At 35.2% G+C, this 23,274-nt stretch overlaps 1 protein-coding gene across 3 annotated transcripts in view; it reads left to right on the top strand.

Moving 5' to 3' along the window:
• The window catches only part of LEKR1 (leucine, glutamate and lysine rich 1), a 64,471-nt gene that overhangs the window by 26,689 nt on the left and 14,508 nt on the right, over positions 1–23,274 (top strand). For 2 of the 3 annotated variants that reach the window (XM_058187933.1, XM_058187934.1), the window contains 5 exons: positions 2,686–2,805; positions 3,525–3,700; positions 5,391–5,576; positions 18,237–18,318; positions 23,183–23,260. In XM_058187933.1, the coding sequence (XP_058043916.1) occupies positions 2,686–2,805; positions 3,525–3,700; positions 5,391–5,576; positions 18,237–18,318; positions 23,183–23,260 (642 nt within the window). Of the gene's footprint in view, positions 1–67; positions 755–2,685; positions 2,806–3,524; positions 3,701–5,390; positions 5,577–18,236; positions 18,319–23,182; positions 23,261–23,274 lie in introns of those variants that run through there. The other variant, XM_058187935.1, reaches the window with a different exon arrangement.

The raw sequence follows: 23,274 nt of genomic DNA on the forward strand, positions 1-23,274 counted from the left end.
AGCGCCATGCCGAGCTCTGTTTTTGCTGGCAGAGGTTTGCAGGATGCCATCGCAGCTGAAAATGGAGCTTGGGAGCCCGTTTTCACTGGCAGAGCACTTGGGCCACCACAGGCGCCTCCGACATGAGTGACATCGAGCTGGCCATGACCACACACACACACCCCGAGGTCAAACACAACCCTGATGCACTCTCAATGAAATTGAGTTTGATACCACTGGTCTTGGGCATCACTTCAGGGACCTAATGTCCCTTTATTTTAAGGGGAAGGAACTTTTTCCATGTTTGCTTAAAATAGTCTGCTCATGTGCTGAGGTAGGGTGCCCACCCTGCAAAAAAATCAGGCTAGGACTTATTTTCGGGGTAGGTCGTATTTTTGGGAAAACTGTGTGTTTGTGTGTGTTTGTATATATGTGTCTGTGTGTATATGAAAACCATCAGAAATATAGGAAGGTGCTAAGGTGGATGATCATTTTAGTGATAATGGCATCATGTCATATTGCACTAGAGAAAGCAATAATAAACTACTGTATTTTTCAAGGAAGCTATGTGGATAGACAAGATGAAGGAATTGTCAATATATTGCTAGATAAAGGGCCCCTTGAGTCAGATGGCACTCAATGTACTACTAAGAAAAAGTTGACACTCTTTGACAGTGCTAATTGTGTTTTTGATGCAGTTATATTTGTTTCCAGACTATTAGTTGCTGATGTTATCTGAAGCTGCAAAGGCACAACTACAATTGGAACATAGAATGTAAGAAGCAAGTACATAGGAAAACCTAACAGAGTGAAAGATGTAATAAAGTTAAATACATATTGGTGTCCTATGCATCATCAAATTGAAAAGAATTTAAATTGGATACTGTTAGTCAGAAGATCACAAAAAAAATCAAAGAAAAAATGTTCATGAGAAGGATATAGCAAAGACAGTATGTAGGTACAAAATAGTCAGTGACTGAGTAATTATCAAATAAATTTTGCAAATAAAATTATGATTATTCAAGTTTATGCCACTACCACTGATACATAAAAAGAAACAACTGAGAATTTTTAAGCTCAAGTTCAAAATTTACAGAACATAAATGCAGAATGTGCTACTTTTGGTTGCTGACTGGATAGTCGGAGTAGGAAATAGTGAGGAGGAGATCTAAATTAGACTGTATTTCTAAGGCAAGTGTTATTGCCAGCAAATCCTTTCAACCTGGAAGCATATTTCAGTTAGCTTTGTAAGTATTTTTGAATGAATATGGACCTCAAAATGTTCCAGAAGGCTGGGACAATGGCTGAGAAGGTTCTTCTCCTGGATCCCACCAGACATAATTCCTTGATTGATGAGATCCACAGCATGCCTTTTCTGGTGGCATGGGTGGGGTGGACTTGTCCCATAGCGGTGTAGAATTCTTTGGCAGTTTTGGCTTGGTCTAGGATACTCACAGTTTCCCAGTTGAAACTATGGTTAAATCTATTCAGTCTAAAAATCATTTTTGGTATGGATAATGTGTAAATTTACTTCAACTTTATTTATTTAATTAATTAATTTTTATACTGCCCAGCTCCCCTATAAGATGACTCTGAGCAGCTGATTAGTTACTCAAATTCCTGGTGATTAATTTAGCTACAATTCTTAACATCTATCATAAATAAAAATGTATAAAAACTGATTCTCTCTTTTTATTTGTTAGTTTGCTTGTTTGTTGTTTTGCCCCTCATATCGCTGCAAAACATCTCTGCGCAATTTATAACATCAAAATAAAGCCATAAATACATATATACAAATATATAAAATCACAATAAAATAGTAATAAAAATAGAAATTAAAACTAAAATTAAAAGATGGGGAGGAAAAAGCAGGACAAAGAATTTTTCAGGGGAAAAATATGCTAAAGAATAACATACTGTTGTCAAAAATATTATTTTGGATTAAAAGCTGTCTAGGCTCTTGTTTTATGCATTCATATGTTTAGCTAAAGGAATAAAAAGCTATTATATCATTTGATTATTTAAAAATGCTGATAATTAGTTAAATGTGTTAATAAGAATAATATATGTCAATAAGAATAATAAGACTCTTCTAATTAAATTGGTGATACATTAGAAAATTTGTAAAGTATATAATAAGAAATTCTGAAAACTTGGGGGACAAATCTTATTAAATGTAATGGAACCAAATATATATCCAAGGAACATACTGTATTCATTTACTAGCACTGGTGTCAACTATTTTTTACATGTGAGCATCAGGCTTTATCCTGTGAAATACTTTAACAATCTCAGGAATTGGAAATGGATAAATAACTATATACCCATATTACTTAGTAATCTCTAATGTCTGGAGTGCCTACAGTTTGGACTCAAGCCAGTTGGTTGTGCTCTGCAGTACCACTGTCATTTTGATTTACTCTGCAATAAGGAACTAGTTATGCTCCAGTTATTATAACATGCTTTGCACATGTGTAAAAGATTTAATTTACAAGCACATTAACAATTCTGTGCAAATAGATGCTTAAAAGGAAACCTCCTCTTTTTCTTCATTTAGCAAGATAAAGTAATTCCCTGATCCTCTGTTAAGGATGAGAAAAAAGGCTTTCCTTGAATAGAAGGGTATGGGGTCTAAGGCAGGAATTAATGAGCCTAAATTATTATTATTTTAGGCAAAGGATAATACTATATTTTTTTTAATTTCAGAATAAAAGAATTAGTTACAGAACTTGAAAATAAGGAATCTGCAGTAGGGAATCTAAACAAACAATTGAGAAGCTTTCACAAAGAAAAGGAAGATATATGGAGACAATCACAATTGGTCCAGTAAGAATTCTCACATGAGATGGTTTGGGGGTGGAATTTATTTTCTAGTAAAATTGTCTGTCTGTCATTTATCTGAAAAATCTGTTTTCTTGGTAATTTTTAAAGCTGTATTAAAAAATTATAGCAGTATATACAAGGAAACAATGTTTAAATTCAGGTTTATTGATCAAACCAATGGCCTGATGTTTTAAGAATGTGTAGGTAAGATCCTAATTTACCAATAGTTCTAACAGTTCATGCCATAAGCATACCCCCTAGGAACTTCCGGCACTGAATCTCATAGATCAGCGGTCCCCAACTGCCGGTCTTTGAACCTGCTCTGGTCCATGACATGCCAGAAACTGGGCCGTGGAAACAAGTGAAGCCCCATCCAAAGGATGCAGGCAGCATGCAAAACCACGGCCCCTCTGGTCTGCGGAAAAACCTCTCTCTACGTTATCAGTCTCTGGTGCCCAAAAGTTTGGGGGCCGCTGCCATAGATGATTGTATTTTCTTCCTTTTATGCCAACTTGAAACAGAGATAAGTCTTCATTGTAACTCTAACAACAGGAATTTCTTTTGCTACTTAAATATTTGTCTCAACTTGTGTATTTGTGTTAGAAAATTATTTTCCTTACATTAAAATTGATTTAAATATTGATTTAATCTTTCAAAGGGATATCTTCTAAATATTATTTTGATTTTAAAATGATAACTATTTTTTCTTTCTTTTTTGGCAGGAAAACATTGCAACGACATAAATTCATCCTAAAGAAAGCTTTTAATGTTATTCCCTTTATTAGGGGAGAGCTAAACAAGTTTAAAGAAGAAATACTTGGTTTTCTCAGAGAATGGATTTTACTAAAAGGAGATATATTTTTACAACTAAAAACCATTAATAAAATAGGACTGGCAGGTAGATTATCAAAGCAAAGCTTTTCCTAGCATGTTCCACTTTCAGACTGGTTATGGAGTTCGCATGTATTTTATTATCAAGGCAGTGATACATTGAATTGATACCTTGTTCTTATTGAGATTTGTAGTTATGGTACTGTATAGTGTAGGGATTAGAAAAATACTTTCAGATCACATTTTGATGCAATTTACCCAAATTAGTATATGAATCAGGACATAATTTCATTTTTCTTAATTTTGACTTACACTTTTTCATTTAAAATGCACAGAAAAATGTTTGTTATGTAAAGTGCCACTGAAAACATAAATAATAATTAGATTGCACAAAAATTGGATAATGTTGGAGAAAATTAATGGAAAAACATATATGGTATATTAGGAAAACTGTTTTAGGATCAACCTGAAAAATAATGTGCCAAATATTTTTCTGTGGATTTTTAAGATGCAAATTGATGTAGAGATAAAGGGATAAAATTTAAGTTCTGAAAAATGGGAAAGTAGTATAGAATATTTCTGTAAATCAAAATCTATATCAAAATAATGTTTATAAAATTATTCATAGAAAATTAGAAGTTGGGCCTAATATGCACTTCTGGATATTGATTTTCCTATATGAATGGAGTATTTTGTTTGGATATGCCTGAATTTAAAATCCCTCTTACATGTTGAAGTGATAGCATCTAGAGAATAGCTTAGCAAATCAGTGAAGTGAAGTCTCAAAGAATATGTCACTTCCTGAGCTTCATAAAGTTTCCAGAATCCAAGTCCAGGATCAACTGCTCAATACTACTTGCTAAAAAATGTTTGTCCACTGATTTGTTTCTTTTGTTTTTCTTTTTGTTTCCTCTTTGTTTCCATAATTCACTTGCCCAAGATCCTGGGCAAGAAGCAATTCAATGAAACATCTGGGGAAGGAGCAGGGAAAGAGTAATAGAAAATGGGAAAGTATAGGAATGTGTTTGGATTTTTCTGATGTTTGAGAACCTAATATAGAAAGAATGAGTAGCATTTAGGTTAACATGGTATAAATCTATACCTGTTTTCTCCTTACTTCCTCCACATTTCAGTTTTAAAGGAGATTTGTTCTGAATATTGAGTCATGTTAAGGAATCCAAAATTGTTTAGCTTTTCACTATGAATTAGAGAAGATTTGAATAATAACAGAATAACAAGACTTGGAAGGGACCTTAGAATAGAATGGAACAGGAACAGGAACAGGAATAGGAACAGGAACAGGAACAGGAATAGGAACAAGAATAGGAATAGGACAGAATAACAGAGTTGGAAGGGACCCTGGAGATCTTCTAGTCTAGTCCAATCTCCTGCTCAAACAGGAGACTCCCTACCGTTCCAGACAAATGGCTGTCCATTTTCTTTTTAAAACTTGCAGTTACGAAGTACGCGCAACTTCTGAAGACAAGCCATTCCACTAATTAATTGTTCTCATTGTCAGAAAATGTCTCCTTATTTCTAGGAGTAAATCCATTCTTTTAGTTTGTATCAATTAACTAGATGACAAGTTAAAATAATGCTAGTATCTTAATAACTACAGATACCTACCCTGTTTTCTTATAGACTAGATAGGAACAAAAAAAGATGTTTTTGGATGATATAATCAGAGTACATAAATGTTATAAAAGTTGTAGTATGGATACAACTATATTTTTGTCTTGGCCTTTATCACATTTCAGAAGAATCCAGTTTGAACCAAACCTTAGGTGAGTGTCAGAGGAAAAATCTAATCCTTCAAAAAGAGGTGGAACACCTAAGACTGAAGTCAGATGCAGCTGCACTGGAAACTAAGCAACTTCAGGCTTCTCTTTTACGGGAGAATGAATTACAAAATAAATGCAATGAATTACAAAAGAAAACACAAGGTAAGAAGATGATGTTAATTTTTTAAAAAGTGAAGAACAATATGTTTTGAATACATGTATTATTGCAGTAGACATTCTATAATAGAAGTAACGGAGAACTGAAAATTTCCTACTATCTACATGTACCACTGATTCCCTCCAACAATATATTTTTGCATGGCTTTAACAAAAGCAGTTACTTTCACTTTTAAAGTACCAAATTTCACATTTATACCTCCGTACGAACTACAGTTTCTTCTAGTTTGAACAATCAGGATTTTTTGTCAGATTCTACCGTATTTTAAAATTACAAATCCCAACTTGTCATCAGAGTGCAATCTCCAAAGCAGAAACTTATGCTTCTTTTCTCATAGCAATATGAAAGGAAGGAAGAAAAATCCAGCCAACAGTTCCCTCATATAGAGGGAAATCATTGTCATTCATTACATCTGAATCCACCCAAACAACCATTAAAGCTCACTTCATGTTTGTCTTTTACTAATCTCTCTGTGTTGTGCCCATATATGCTTCTTTTCTTTGAAAGTTTATGGGCAATTTTTTCCTAAATAAATGCCAGAGTTGCAAAATGATATTTATGCACTTACCTGCTTTATTTTATTTCTCAAAAAAGGTATGTAGGGCCTTGAAAGGGTTATAAAGAGATCTGTAGCCTCTTTTAGGAGATATGCAAATAATATGTGTATTGTATTTTTGTGGATCTCAGATGATTTATTTGCAAAGAGTAAGCAGTAGGTGAAAAAAATGTACAATAGTGTAAAGACTGCAAGAGTCCCTACAAGCACAAACAGACAGGAGACTGGAAAACCCATCCATGAATACCAACTAGCAGAAAAAGAAGTTTCTTTAATTTCAATACTTATGGCAAGACTTAACCATAATTTCAACTGGAAATATATGACCATCCTAGACCAAGCCAAGTCCAAAAACTCTAGAGACTTCCTGGAAGCTTGGCACTCTGACAAATTGGCCATCAACGGACATAAACAACATCTACATACTGTGCAAAAAGACAATCAACAAGCCAAAAAGGAAACAAAGACCAAAACACCTTCCCACCAGCAATCAGCATCCAGATGAACATTGACTAATACCAAGATTAATATCAGACCAACAATCAAAAAGTAAACAATATATCTACTTTAATGAAAAGAAGGACTAAGGGAGACATGCTAGCAGTGTTCCAATATCTCAGGGTCTGTCACAAAGAAGAGGGAGTCAAGCTATTCCCCAAAGCACCTTTGGGCAGGACAAGAAGCAATGGGTGGAAACTATTCAAGGAGAGAAGCTACTTCGAACTAAAGAGAAATTTCCTGACAGTTAGAACAATTAATCAGTGAAACAACTTGCCTGCAGAAGTTGTGAATGCTCCAACACTGGAAGTTTTAAAGGAGATGTTGGATAACCATTTGTCTGAAGTGGTGTAGGGTTTCCTGCCTAAGCAGAGGGTTGGACTAGAAGACCTCCAAGATCCCTTCCAACTCTGTTATTCTATTCTATTCTTATACCCCAAACAAGTGAACAGTAAACAGCTTAACCAAAGAACCTACAAGACCATTCCCACCAACCCTGACAGGGCGAGCCACTAGAATATAAAGGTGATAATAACCCTAGAGACGAGGCTAGGGGGGGAAATGACTTGAATAGTTACCCTACAGAGTCCCTTCCAACTAATGCATTCTGTGACAGGGGAGAAAAGGGAGAGGAGCCCTGTTTTATGACTGGGGGAGCAATATTTCCCAAGTATAAAAATAGTCCAGTATTTCCCATATTGGATAGATGCCTAAGCTTGCTGAAAACTATCTACCTATGTTTTGGCAGAATGGAGATTCAAACTCCCTGATTTTTCCATATTTATCCAGCAGGAAAATAAGGTCCCCCCACTCCCCCATAATTACCTGATAGTTGAGGTGGTTAATAATTTGTGAATTCGAATACAAGAAGCTGTTAAATACAAAGTAAAGAGCATGAGATGCTGCCCTTCCTGCTATAAAAGTCTGGATGTTATTGGTACCTTTAAAAATTAGCCAGGTGCTTGGGAAATATTGCTCCCCCAGTCATAAAACAAGGCTTCTCTCCCTTTTCTCCCCTGTCACAGAATGCATTAGTTGGAAGGGACTCTGTATGGTAACTATTCAAATCATTTTTCCCCCTAGCCTCGTCTCTAGGGTTATTATCACCTTTCCCATTATTTTGCTTCTTAGTGTACTGAATGGGTCCTTGACATTATAGAAATAAGATAAAATGAATCCAAATGAAAGACTTATGCAATATCATTCTGGGTCCTACCATCTCTTTCAGCAAACTTACTTTGACCATTTTCCACTTTATGGGTGCTGCTGCAGCACAGAAATTGGCAGCACCTACTGACCTTGGCTAATTGCCCCAAACCTAATCATAGTTAGACCTGTTCAGTATTTGGGTAGGAGACAATCAAGTGTGTAGGTTAGACTCGGGAACTAATGGAATATTATGGAAAAAGACTATGGTTTTATTTATGTATGTTTTTAATTTGTGAAGCCATTTGTTCTTGTGACTTACTCAGATTTAAAAATAGTTTAAAAAATTGGAGAAGAACAATCCTTCCAAGGAAAGCAAACTCAGTCAATTACATCTGTACAGCAGATTCTTATATCACTTAATAGGCAGGAGGGCCAAGGGTACATAGAGCTCAAGGAGGGAGAGATTTTGTTCACAATGTTAGGCACAGAGAAGATCTCCTTGGTCTTTCAGATGACTTTGTTTTATTGACAGTATCAGGAACATGCCAATTCCTTCAGATTTTTTAAATAATTGGAGAAAGACACTTCTGTAAATAGCTTAGTGACCACAAATGTCCATACTAGAATTTTAACTTACCGGTAATTCAAGAGAATCTTTCTCTTCCTGCTGCTTAGTTTAAGCTGCTATTTGTTTGCATATATGACAGTAATGCCCTTAAGACTACTTTGAGACAGAAAATGTGTGCTACTGGATTCAGATCCATGTTCCTGGATAACTACTTTTTGAAAAAATTATCTTAGGAAGAAAGCCATGTAATGCCGTAACATTGTTCATTTGGACATTGTGACCAGATTTTAAAAAGAATGGAAGCTGGGCTGTTGAACAAAGTCAAACTATACTTGGGTGATCACCTTTTTAAAAAAACTTAAGTCATCTTGTAGTAATATAAATGCACTTTGTCTCAAAGCATTGTGACTTCTTTTCATTCCAGAATGGTGATTTTTGTTCTTCCTTCTTAAGGGATGAATGTTCCCATAAAAATATGGAGAATTCCATCCCACAAAAGAAACACAAAAAGATGGACAAGTTATTCTGTTTCCTCCACTTCCCACCCCAACCTATTTTATTATTGCACCATAAAGAAGTCTTCCATAACTCACGTCCAGTTCCAAATGTGTTCTGCTCTCAATAATTCCTTACGACATTATGGAACAAGTAATTCAAATATTTGAGATTTAACTGTGGAAGGTTGTCACATTTTTTTATTCCTATTATAACTCACTATTCTTTGAAGTTTTAGCAGTTAACTAGGAAGTAAATCCCAAAATCTAGCTTGTATTTTAATGAATGAAAGCTATGAGGTAATTCTGTAGGCAGATTCTACCAATTACATTCCATTAAATTTATTAATGTACTAAGAAGTAATAGGTCATTGCATTATAAGTTTTGGCTGACAAGCTGAAAATCAAGATGTATTTACTTGTTTCCACTGAAATAATTTTAAATTTTCAAGCATGAAAAAACTTGTTTTTTTTCCTAATCTGCCTTTCCCTTCTTTGAGGTCAGTATGACCAGAAAATTAGTAAAATGAATTTCTGTTTTCCCTCAGAAAGTGCTCAATGCTCTCCTAGTTTCAGTAAATAGAAAGACACTATGACCAGCAGTGGAGCAAATAATAATAATAATACTAACAACAACAACAACAACAATAATAACAATAACAACAACAACCAACTTAAACAGAATACCTTTTGAAAAGAAAAAAGGGCCAACAAATCCAAATGTATTTCTCTGGTGGCTCAGACTGCTAAGACAGTCTGTTATTAACAGCAGCTGCTTGCAATTACTGCAGGTTCAAGTCCCACCAGGCCCAAGGTTGACTCAGCTTTCCATCCTTTATAAGGTAGGTAAAATGAGGACCCAGATTGTTGGGGGCAATAAGTTGACTTTGTATATAATATACAAATGGATGAAGACTATTGCTTGACAGTGTAAGCCACCCTGAGTCTTCGGAGAAGGGTGGGATATAAATGCAAATTTAAAAAATAAAATAAAATAAAAATTTATCCACTCATGGGCAAAATATATTTTAATTTGTCTTTTAAAGTGAAGTTTATCTTTAACTTCAAAATGATTTGCTTCTACTGGAGATACTAGAAGAAATAAAAGATGTGAACAAGAAGTATTCCTTGTAAAAAAAAAGTGCTCCCACTATTTCAGTCAATTTAGTGTATATGGATAACTCTTTTGTATAAACATATACAATCAAGTCTGATTTCAATAAGCTCTATATAGATTTAACAAATTTTGGTGGCTGTCATAGTGAAATTCTGTCAGATTCTAGAAGCAGAAAATCCCTCCTCAACTTCTGAAGAGTTCTGGTTTTGTTTTTGTTTTTAAAAACAGTCATCAGTGTCTCATAGTGTGGAAACATTGCAAAATCTTAGAATGGAAATGATTACCAAGCTCTGGTATTCCACCAATTTGCAGGAAAAAAAATGTAGTCTTGCAGTGATGAAAATATTGGGACAATAATAATAAACAATGATAAAGTGAATAATAAAAAAAGAAACCCAAACAATACCCCGGATTCTGCAGGTTTCTCTTGCCATGCCTGATTTAATCTTTCACCTGTGTTGAACTTCCCATTTTTGCGCTGCTTATGTTTTTGTCAGTTATGATTTTATCTTTGTAGCTTGAGATTTTCTTTTCTAGCATGGCAACATAAGCAACTAGATGTCTCAGAGGCTTTAACCTAACTATATCATACACACCACTGATATCCTGGAAAATACTCAGCTCTTCATTAACATGTTGAGTCCATCCAACTTGAGAGAATCCAATCACAGAGAAAAGAAAAAAAACACACCACAACATTGTGCCTCTCACTTTCAATTCACACAGAAACCAGATCAGTACAATCAATATGGCTGATTGTACCAAAAGCAGCCATGAGATCAAAGAGAACCAAGATGGCTGCACTACTTTGATTTCAGCTGTATCAAAGGTCACCACAAAGTGAGATCAATGCTATCTTAATTCTATGTCTCTCAACCTGCCAGAGACCACTTCCTTGCAGGGAGTTACTGTATGGAATTTTTGTGGGAGATCGCAAGTCCTCTTCTTGTCTAGAGAGAAATTCGGAGAAGCTGGTCCATTCACTGGCTCCTTGTTCTGCTGCAGAAAAAATATTTGGCATTCCTGTCTAAAAACTCCATTTTTACAATACTGTAATCTGCTATGACTTCAAAAAGTAAACCAATCATTTCAGTTGTCAATTTTAGAATTTTTATTCCAATCAAGATATATCTTGCGGCCTTTTTGCTACTTGATTGAAATATGAGACATTTTACTTATTTAGTGCTTTTTATTGATTGATTTGCTTGCTAAATAGGTTTACGCCAAATACCCGACCTTTGGACCTTTCGCCGCGAACTGAAGACACATCTTTTCACTCGCGCGGGGCTGGCTTAAGTTTTATCGATTTTAAATTTCTTATTACTAATTTTAAATGGGGTTTTAGTTTTTTATATATTTTAAAGTTTTTAGGCTAATTATAATAAGTTTTTTAACTTGCATTTTAAATTGTATATTGTATTGTCTGTTTTTTACTTTTGCCTGTACACCGCCCTGAGTCCTTCGGGAGAAGGGCGGTATAAAAATCAAATAAATAAATAAATAAATAAAATAAATAAATAAATAAATAAATTATGCATTTTTATGTTCTAATTTTGTACCTACCAGTATATTTTTTCTATAATTCTATTCAGAGATTATTTCTTGAGAAATTTAAGTTTGTAGGCAAGTATAAAATTAAACCAATCAGCCAATATAGTTAATTATTGAGATATTTTTACAAATGTATAGTTTATTAATAATTTGGTTTTTTTCTGCATTTTACAATTCTTGTTATAAACCTGCTGGAATTTACCCATGGGAGAGTGGTGTTTACCACAAGAATGGACCTAAGTGCTTGGCACCATGGAACAATAGAGAAGGGAGCAGTCATTGGATTTATTTCCAACTCTTTGCTTAGTGCAGCACATTGCACTTTAAGTATTTATGGTTAAGGGTTATTCAGTTTCTGCCTGAATGCTTCTCAAGAGGAGAAGGGTGAAAGTGAGCCTACTACCTATTTGTGTAATTAATTCCACTGTTGACCTGCCCTTACTGCTAGGAAGATTTTTCTAACGCTTGGTTGGAATCTGCCTCCTTTGAACTTGAACTGATAGTTCCATATCCTGTATTCTGAAATGATGAAAATTAGATTTTGACTGTCAGTCTGAATACTTTTTCAGATATTTGAAGGATGCTATCATGCCCAAACTCAGTGCAGTGTTCTCAAAATTAAGCATTCCCAATTCATTTTAATCTTTCTTTTGATCATTCTTACTGTCTTTTCTTTCTTTTATGTACACTGAGAGCATATGCACCAAGACAAATTCCTTGTGTGTCCAATCACACTTGGCCAATAAAATTCTATTCTATTCTATTCTATTCTATTCTATTCTATTCTATTCTATTCTATTCTATTCTATTCTATTCTATTCTATTCTATTCTATTCTTTATTTGTCCTAGTTGGTCCACGTAGCACTAGAGGTAGGATCAGGACAGCTGAAAATACATTTTTATTGTGGTTCCAAAGGAAGCTTCAAATAGGATAAAGCCAAAAATTGCATTTTCTTTTACATTGCTGACTTACGTTTATCTTGTGAACAACTTCAGTTCTAAGTTCCTTTTTGCATTTTCTGTTACAAAGCCAAGAATTCCTCAGTCCATAGCTATACATTATATTTATATCCTGCCTTTATTATTTTTACAAATAACTTAAGGCAGTAAACATATTTACCTCTTCCTCCTATTTTTCCCACAACAGCAACCCTGTGAATTGACTTGAACTAAAAGAGAATGACTGGTCCAAGGTCACCTAGCTGGGCTTTCATGACTATGGCACGACTAGAATTCAGTCTTCCGTTTTCTAGCCTGGTGCCTTAACCACCACACCAAACTGACTTTACTGGCTTTTGAGTTGAGAGAATTTTGAATTTATCTCTATTAAACTTTATTATATTTTTTCCACTTCCTAGATTATTGAAAAATGTTGAAAATTATTACCATCTGCTACAGTTTAAATTGTCTCACCTACATTTATATGATTTAAGCATTGAGATGTATCCTTCTATCTCTTTATTTGGGAGTTGAAGTCCACAAGTCATAAAAGGACCATGGTTCCCCACCCCTGATCTAAGTAGTTTATAAAAACGCTGAAGGGACTGTGCCCAATATGTATCATTTTGATGTTCTACTTGATATTTCACTCCATCTTGTTGAACACAAAACACTTTATGTCTATAACATTCCCATAATGTATTAAGAAACTACCATATATAAAAAGTAAGCTTAGCCTAAGACATGTCCTTGGCAAATACTTCTAGTATTCATTGTTTTCAAAGTATTTGCACATTGTTTCATTACATATTTTAGGTATGCCTGTTTGATTAATTGTTATCTAGCTTCCTGGGCCCTTCTTTTTCTGATTTGATGATATCTGTTTTCTTCCATTTATCTACAATATCTCTATAATAGTTAAGAGACTAGCATTAATTTAATACATTGTCGTGTTTAGTCTAGCCCATCCTACTCAGGCCAGCAAAGGGGGGGCCTACCGCAGATCCTGTCAGTCAAAGAACTCCGACTATTGGAATCCAAAAGAAGAGCCTTTTCTGCTATAGCACCCACCCTTTGAAACATCCTGCCCTCCAGGGTAAGATCTGCCCCCAAACTCATATTCTAAGAGCCTAAAAGACCTGGCTTTGCAAGTTGGTTGTGGATTCAATGGGGGAATTCAACTCTGGAGGTGGTTGTTAGAACAATAGCAGACTCCAGCTCCCCACTCCCTGTTCTCTGCTCCCCACTCATCCATCTTTTTTTTAAATCATATTTATGTATTTTCTTTGTTTTCTTTTTCTTGGTTATTTTTTTTGTTCTATTTTACTTTTTCTTTGTTTAAACTTCCTTTTAATTTCTTCATTTTTTTAAAATGGTTATGACCCTCCTAGAGTGTCCCCAGGGCGAGAGAGGCAGCAAATAAATTTATTAAAAAGAAAGAAAAGGTAGTTCCAATAATAATAGGTGCCTTGGGTACAATCCCAAACAGCTGGAGCACCACTTTAACTGCATCAGCGTTGACAAATTCACCATCAGTCAGTTGCAAAAAGTGGCTTTACTCAGAACAGCTTACATCCTGCAACAATATCTGTAACACCATCAAACATCTACATCTGCCTATCCCAGGTCCTTGGAAAGGACTCGATAGGTGGATTAAAATGTCAAATCCAATCTGAACATCTGGCTGGCTGTGCGATGAACCATAATAATATAGATGCATAATTATAGCCTTTCTTAACCTGCCTTTCTCTAATCATGTAGAAACAGCTCTAAGACACTGAGAATTATGGGTGTTGGAATTTCAGTACATGTGGAGATTATCACTTTGGGCAAAGTTAGAATTTGTGGAAAGTGTGGAAAGCAAGCGCTTGTGGGATTTGCAATACTACAGGCTTTAAATTATTTAAATTCTATTACTGTGCAATTTTAAGAAATGTCATTGATGTATTTTTATTGCACAACTTAAAACACTTAATTTTCTTGTGATTGACAAAATCTTATGACACATTAATTCTTCCACTTGGATTATCTATTATGTCATATTGAAACGATTTTTGAAATGAGGATGGAAATCTTTTTTATATAACTGCTCTTTACATGTTGAATGCAATTTCTTCATAAATGTGCTTTACTGAGAAAGTCAGCTTTTTGATGTAAAAAGAGAATTTTAAAGTTATTTTTACATTTGATGTGATTGTGTGGAATTCGTAATATCTCTTCCATGCCTGTAGCAAAAAGGTCACTGTGACCAGCTATGGTATAGATGTTGACAGTACATTTTTGACATAATCTAAACTTGTGTTTTTTGTCATAGTCAGATCTTTCAGGTATGTACTGAATAAAGAATGCTGGAAGGTATTAAATTAATGTAATTTAATACTCTTTATAGACATAAAAATCATTTTAACATATGAAAAAAGTAATTGAAGACATGATTCTTCCCTCAGGTATGGGTCAAGATGGGAGGTGAACTTATAGCAGGTTTTTTTTGTATTTTATAGAGAAGGTACTATTATTACACTGAGGTTTGCTAGAGTTTTAGTCTTGTCTTTTTATTATTATGTATTGTTGACCACCTAGGTTTATTTTATATAATAAAAGTGTGTTTTATAAATTTATGAAGAAAATGAATAAAATAAATAACATTTAGCAGGTGTTAGGATCTTACTGGGCCAGTCTGCACTCAGAAGCTTAATAAGCCAGCCTTCAATACTTTTTGGATAGGAACTACTACCGATAGAGAATGTCAGGGCTGTGGACTAGACTGAGAAATAATAATTAAAAAAAACTCTCCTGGAAGATGGTATAAAAAAAATCCATTTCTGACCGTTGCTCAGAATTATATGGATATATGTGCATGAAGAACCAGGAGTTATCCTTGATTTGAAGAAAGCAGATGCATAGATTAGAGACTGAACAGGAAGGAGGAGGAGGAAACGGGGAACAAGGGGAAGAAATAATAATATTGGGGGGGCGTGTTTGGAGAAATGTAGAACAAAGAATATTATAATAAGAGAGGTATAACTCTTTATCTCTTATAACTCTGCTCCAAATTTCCCTATTCTCTAAAAAGGATTTCACAGTTGCTTATTGAAATTGAAATTGTTAGTCTGGAAGCCATAAGAGATTGTCACACTTTGTAGATATCCACAAGAGTAAGGTGATTTTCCTTAGAGATAATTGGTTTAGAATGACCACAGCAAGCACTGCCCAGAAAAGCATTTTTGTTTTGATTTCAGTCAACTTGTAAGAATATAATACTAGAATATCTCTGTTAGAGTAGTTATTAGATCATCTTGTCCAGTATTTTGGATTATTCAGTGACCAATCAAGCATATTTGGGGAATTTCCACATTTTCTTCCTTGAAACAGAATTGCTTAGTGATATTTCTCCAATTGACAAGTAATACTGAAGATTGATTTTTTTAGTCTCCACTATTGAAGAACATCCAGTTTCTTTCAGTTCAGAATCAGATTATCTTAAAAAATACACCACTGTATTCTGATTTTAAACCTGCAATTTGGCAAGACCTGGAAGTTTCTTATTATTACTTTTGGCTCTTGGACAGTGATATTTCTGGAGAAGTGGTTCATGAGACAACCATGAATAGAAGGATGGTAACCTTTTTTTGTTGCTTCTCAATATTTATTTATCATATTTATATGGCCATTCATTTTATGTAATGTGATTCTTGGGTGGCACACAAAACAATCATAAAATATTTACTTGTGTTTCCCAATCCATGGACACAAGTGAGCTTTAAGAGATTTTCTTCAGAAGGTCAGCTGACTGGACACCAGGGTGGGGATCAAAGAGCTGGAACATGAAACCTGTAAGACACTGGGCCCATAAACTGCCATTTAAGGTGTATGACCTCTGATTAAAGTTAATGAACTTATCAATACTAACCTTTATTGATAGGCTACTCAATTTATCTAGTGACCTTCTAAAGTTTTCTAAAATTGATGCCCATTACCAAATCTGCTGGCAGTGAATTCCATAGTTCAGTTTTCCTTAAATAAATGCTTTGTTTATCAGTTCTGAATCTCCCTTCATTTTGATTGGCATCCATTATCCTTCCCAGTTATTTTGGTTGCCATTTTCTGCACAGTAATTTTCTTTGTCTTTCTACTACTATTGTTGATGTAGTTATTATTGTATTTTTTTCTATAAAATCTTTTCTATATATTAAAATCCATTCAAAAGTAAAATATTTTCCCACTCAAGAACAAAGTATTTATGCCTATATAAAATGTTTGCTAACAAAGCTGCTTAATTTCTGGACTATTTAGGTCTCAAGTGTTTTCACTCTCTCTGTAAATGTCCCAGAACTATGCCTTGACATTTTGGATGGTTTTGTATTTTTTATTTTTCCTTGCAACATATTTTTATATTTTCTTGCAATAAAGATTTTCTTCATTTAAGCTCAATTCCTGGTGATTTCATAGACATATATCCATGTAGAATTTTTGGCATCATTGCAGAAGTAATTTGCCATCCAGACTTTATTTTTTTAAACTCATTTGATTTACACCGAAGGATTTCTTAGCAATCTTCCATTCCAATGCTTTTTAGGTCTGACATTGCTTAGCCTTCTGAGATCCACCAAGAACAACTAGGGGCTGCCACTTGCTGAGTCACAATTAGTTGGAAGGATTTCAAAAATGGGAAACAGCAAGTTTTGGAGATGTGCAGTCTGAGGCTTACAGAAGAATCTATTGGTTACAGAATAACAGAGCTGGAAGGATATTGGAAGTCTTCTAGCCCAACACCCTGCTCAGGCAGGAAACCCTATACCATTTCAGACAAATGGTTGTCTAATCTCTTCTTAAAAACTTCCAGTGTTGGAGCACCCACAACTTCTAGAAGCAAGTCATTCTACTAATTAATTGTTCTAAGTGTCAGGAAATTTTTCCTTAGTTTAGGTTACTTTTCTCCTTGATTAGTTTCCCTCCATTGCTTCTTGTCCTGCCTTCAGGTGCTTTGGAGAATAGGTTGACCCCCTCTTCTTTGTAGCAGCCCCTTAGATATTGGAACACTGCTGTCAGGTCACCTATTATATGCACAGCAGGGAGCTAGAAGTAAGACCATTATGTAGCCATGTGTGCTGATGTTTTATTTTCTGGATTTATTTTCTATATAATTTACAGTAAATACTTGCACAAGCCCACTGTAATTGTCAAATGTTTCTGTAAAACCATTTGTAAAACCAGTGATAATCAGTTTGCAGAGTTTATCTTTTATGCAACTCATTTTCTGCTGATACCATTACCTAATGGTATCAAAAATATTTTTAATGCCTTGGAAATTCTAGAAAATTGCATCAATATAAAAATTTGGTCTGTTCCACAAATTACAATAAACTGCTCCTTATTTTTTAAAACTCTTGATAAAATTAATCCAGAATGTTCTCAAAATTTGTTCTTGAGACTTGGGAGACCATCTGGTGCATTATTTTGAGAAGACATGGAGAAGGAAAATAAAAGCCATGCCATATAACTGAATATCTGCTTCTATCTCCTATAAGAACTTTAGGAGGTATTTTGGGTTATTTTTTTATATTGTACATTCACAATAAATTTTATGTTGTTTCTTATAATATTTTATAACTACAACATTAACACAAATACAGGAACTAATTTTTATAAATGACTCACATTATAAAATATTACATGTTATAATATATTGTAACTAACTTGAACAATTAGTTAGTGAGGCAGAAGGCACAGTTAAATTAATGAAAATGATAGACAATAATTTGTTGTTGCAGATTTAACAGATGAAATACAGGCAACTGAACTCAAGTTCCAGAAAGCTGCAGATGAAGTTACATATTTTAAAGAATTAGTCATGTAAGATGCTTCATTTTATTCATTCACAATACCATTCTTTTTTGCTTAACAGCTTGTAATTACTTATTTAAGTGAATGATACAGTAATTGAAAAGTCAGAGGGTATCTTATGATTTATTATATTCTGCTTTTTTGTTTGAAAAGTATCACATGCGTAAGTATTCACACATACAAATACTGATACCAAATCAAGCCAAGACCCAGCCTGTTTCCTTTAGTGGCCAACTGGATAGTTCCAGATAGTCCATTCACATGACTTACAGGCTTAAAACCCATTTATCACTGTAATCCCAATAAATGCCCATAGTTATAAAGACAAGATTGCTGTAATTCATTGACGGAGAAAACAGTGCGACAATGTTATTGACTAGTCCAATCCATTTTTTCTATCAAGGTGGGGAAAGTTTATGTAGAGGATTGTGAAAATTATAGTACTCATGATCAGGTTAGGTTAAAAGAAACATTTACAAACACAGGTAATCCTCATTTAATAATGATAATTGGGATTTATTTATTTATTTATTTATTTTTGTCACAACATCATATAAAAAGGATTATATAGTATATAAACATATATATGAGTAAATATTAGGAGGTATAAGCACCAATATATATATAGGAAGAAGAAAAGAAAAGAAAAAAAAACAATAGGGCAGGAATGGTAGGCACGTTTGTGCGCTTATGCACGCCCCTTATGGTCCTCTTAGGAATGGGGTGAGGTCAATAGTAGAAAGTTTTTGGTTGAAGCTTTTAGGATTATGGGAAGAGACCACAGAGTCAGGTAAAGTATTCCAAGCACTGATGATTCTGTTACAGAAAGTCATATTTTCTGCAATCTAGATTAAAGCGGTTAACATTAAGTTTAAATCTGTTGGTTGCTCTTGTATTGCTGCAATTAAAGCTGAAGTAGTCTTTAACAGGAAGGACATTACAATAGATGATTCTATGAGTTAAACTTAGGTCTTGTCGAAGGCGACGGAGTTCCAAGTTTTCTAAGCCTAGGATTTCAAGCCTGGTGGGATAAGGTATTTTGTTGTTTTCAGAGGAGTGGAGAACTCTTCTTGTAAAATATTTCTGGACTCGCTCAATTGTATTGATGTCAGAGATGTGGTGAGGGTTCCAAACAGGCGAGCTGTATTCTAGAATTGGTCTAGCAAATGTTTTATATGCGCTGATTAGTAGTGTAGTGTTTTTGGAAAAGAAGCTACGCAGGATTAGGTTTACAACTCTTAGAGCCTTTTTTGCTATGTAGTTACAGTGGGCTTTGACACTTAGATCATTTGACATGAAAATTCCAAGGTCTTTAACGGGGTGGGGGTCATCTGTAAGGTAATGTCCATCAAGTATGTACTTAGTGTTTGGGTTCTTTTTTCCAATATGTAAGACTGAGCATTTGGTGGTTGAGATCTGGAGTTGCCAAGTTTTAGACCAAGTGGTTAGATGATCAAGGTCTTTTTGGATGATAGATGCATGTTCGGTTCTGCAACCCAACAAGAAAAACACAGACTTCAGAGGATAATTAGAACTGCAGAAAAAATAATTGCTACCAACTTGCCTTCCATTGAGGACCTGTATACTGCACGAATCAAGAAGAGGGCCGTGAAAATATTTGCAGATCCCTCGCATCCTGGACATAAACTGTTTCAACTCCTACCCTCAAAACGACGCTATAGTGCACTGCACACCAGAACAACTAGACACAAGAACAGTTTTTTCCCCGAAGGCCATCACTCTGCTAAACAAATAATTCCCTCACACTGTCAGACTATTTACTGAATCTGCACTACTATTAATCGTTTCATAGTTCCCATCACCAATCTCTTTCCACTTATGACTGTATGACTATAACTTGTTGCTGGCAATCCTTATGATTTATATTGATATATTGATCATCAATTGTGTTGTAAATGTTGTACCTTGATGAAAGTATCTTTTCTTTTATGTACACTGAGAGCATATGCACCAAGACAAATTCCTTGTGTGTCCAATCACACTTGGCCAATAAAATTCTATTCTATTCTATTCTATTCTATTCATTGTCTGTGGTGTTAAATAGTTTGACATCATCAGCAAAGAGAACACAATTACTTGCGATATGGTCACAAAGATCATTAATGTATAGTATGAAGAGTGTTGGTCCAAGGACGCTGCCTTGAGGAACGCCACTCTTGACAGGAACAGGATTTGATAGAGCATTGCCAATTTTGACCACTTGTTGTCTGTTGGACAGAAATGCAGATATCCATTTGTGAAGGGGTCCTGAAATGCCATAGGATTTTAGTTTTAGGAGAAGTTTATTGTGTACTACTGAGTCAAAAGCTTTGCAGAAGTCTTTGTAGATTGCATCTATTGTTTTGCCTTGATCGAGATTTGTAGTCCATATGTTTTTACAGTGAAGAAGTTGTAAGTTGCATGATAATTTTTTCTGAAACCAAATTGTTTATTGGAGAGTAGGTTGTTAGTTTCTAAGTGTGAGGTAATGGATTGGTTGATGATTGATTCCATGACTTTGCACAGAGAGATCGATCTGTAATTTTCAACTAAGCTGGGGTCTCCTTTTTTGAAGATAGGGTTGACTGTGGCTAGTGACCAAAGTTTGGGAAGGGAACTGGTTGTGAAAGCTTTATCAAAGATTATGCTTAGGGGTTCTGCTATATTAGTGGAAAGTTTTTTTAAGAAGTATGCGCATAGTTCATCAGGTCCAATAGATAGCGATGATTTCAAGTTATGAAGAGCTTTTTCAACGTTTTCTTCTGTGAAATCTATATGGGTTAAGTCATCATATTCAGTGCTAGTGCGTTTATGGAATGTCGGATATGTGTTATTGGATTGGCAACTACATGGGTAAGCAACACTGTTGTAAAAGTGTGATGTAATATAACAGTGCCAACTTAAGATGGTGATGGCAATTCCATTTGCCTTGTTATACAAATCCCCACAAGGTCAGACTGTTCCATGCTTGCATCATCGCCATTTGTGACCTCCGGCTGTCTTCTTCATTGATTTTGCTTGTCAGAAGTGAAGATTGCAAATGATGATCATGTGACAGCAAGATGCTCTGACTATCCTAATTGCAAGCCAGTTGCTTGCACCTGAATCAGGTTCACATGACTCAGGGATGCTGCGAGGGTTGTAATTACAAGGAATGGGTTGTAAGTCTCTTTGTTCAGTGCTGTCCTAACTTGAACAGTCAGTGGATGAATGGTTGCTGAATAAGAACTATCTGTAGAATACCCTTTGGACATTTCATTAAAATTTTTGCATAGATAATATATATCTATGTTGATCCACCTGGGCCAGAATCTATTTCCATCTACTACTAAATTGCATACAGGTAGTTGTTGACTTACAACCATTCATTTAGCCACCATTCAAAGTTACAGTGACACAGACAAAAGTGACTTATGACCTCGTACTTACAATGGGTGCAGCATCCTCAATAATCACATGATCAGAATGCAGGCACTTGGCAACTGGCATGTATTTATGACGGTTGCAGCCTCTTGGGGTCACATCACCATTGTGACCTTTCCAGCCAGTTTCTGATAAGCAAAGTCAATGGTGGGGGGAGCCCGATTTGCTTTACAACTGCATGAATCACAGCATGGCAAAAAAGTTCATGAAATAAGACATGCCCCACTTAAATGCTTTGTTTAGCAATGGAAACTCTGGTTCCAATTGTGGTTGTAAGTCAAGGACCTATATACAGAAGCACCGGCTTCTCTGGCTTACTGGAGAATATCAGACTGATTCCTGTTGAATGAGAACATGGATCCAACTGGCAACTGGAGCAGTTCTACAAGAGTTCTGTGGGGGGAAAAGAGACAAAAACCTACAAGTAGAATCAGATAACAAAAAGAGCCAATAGGATGCTCTCTATCCCAGTCTTTAAACACTCCCCCCCAATCTTAAAGAATTTTCTGATTATGCTGGTACCTTCTTTATTTGTAGTCTGGATGGACTGTTTTATTGTAGCATGAATAACCTATTACAGGGTACTATATATGTTAACTTTCTTGTTTGAAGTGTTCTAAAACATCTACTGAGGTTTGCTTTGTCACGTGTTATGTTTTTCCCCAGTAAAAAAGGAGAGGAATTTATTATATAGCTTATTTTCCAAAACCACTACAGCTATAGCTTTCAAGCTTTTCTAGTTTAATACTTATCCCTATTTTAGCTTTTATATACATATTTTGTCTTGGTGTTATTTGGATGTTAATATTGTCTAAACTAAAAACCCTAAAAAAGGGACGCGGTGGCTCAGGGGCTAGGACGTTGAGCTTGTCGATCGAAAGGTCGGCAGCTCAGTGGTTCGAATCCCTAGTGCTGCCGTGTAACGGGGTGAGCTCCCATTACTTGTCCCAGCTTCTGCCAACCTAGCAGTTTCGAAAGCACCTAAAAATGCAAGTAGAAAAAATAGGGACCACCTTTGGTGGGAAGGTAACAGTGTTCCGTGCGCCTTTGGCATTGAGTCATGCCGGCCACATGACCACGGAGACGTCTTCGTACAGCGCTGGCTCTTCAGCTTTGAAACGGAGATGAGCACCGCCCCCTAGAGTTGGCAACAACTAGCATGTATGTGCGAGGGGAACCTTTACCTTTACCTTTATTGTCTAAACTCAGTTATTTGCATAGTAAGATTTTGGTTTGAGAACCACCTAGTTAGTATATTGGTGATACATTACTGCTTGCTTGCACACAGGTTGAGTTTTCTCATGCCGAAAGTGTATATTAAAACAATATTTAGCTTTGTTGTTTTGCTGAGGTTTAGAATAAGCATTAAAAAGTTAACTCATTTTATTACTAAAGTTCTCTTTATTTTTTAAAAGAAATAAAGATAATAATTCAAAGTTCTGTATTCTAGAAAGAAATCAAAAGAATGTGAAGACCATCAGAGGGAATTTCAAACGTTGTCATCTGAAATTGGAATAGCTAAATCTCGGTATGAGTCATAAT

This window comes from Ahaetulla prasina, chromosome 6 (genome assembly GCF_028640845.1).
Source record: "Ahaetulla prasina isolate Xishuangbanna chromosome 6, ASM2864084v1, whole genome shotgun sequence".
NCBI lineage: Eukaryota > Metazoa > Chordata > Lepidosauria > Squamata > Colubridae > Ahaetulla > Ahaetulla prasina.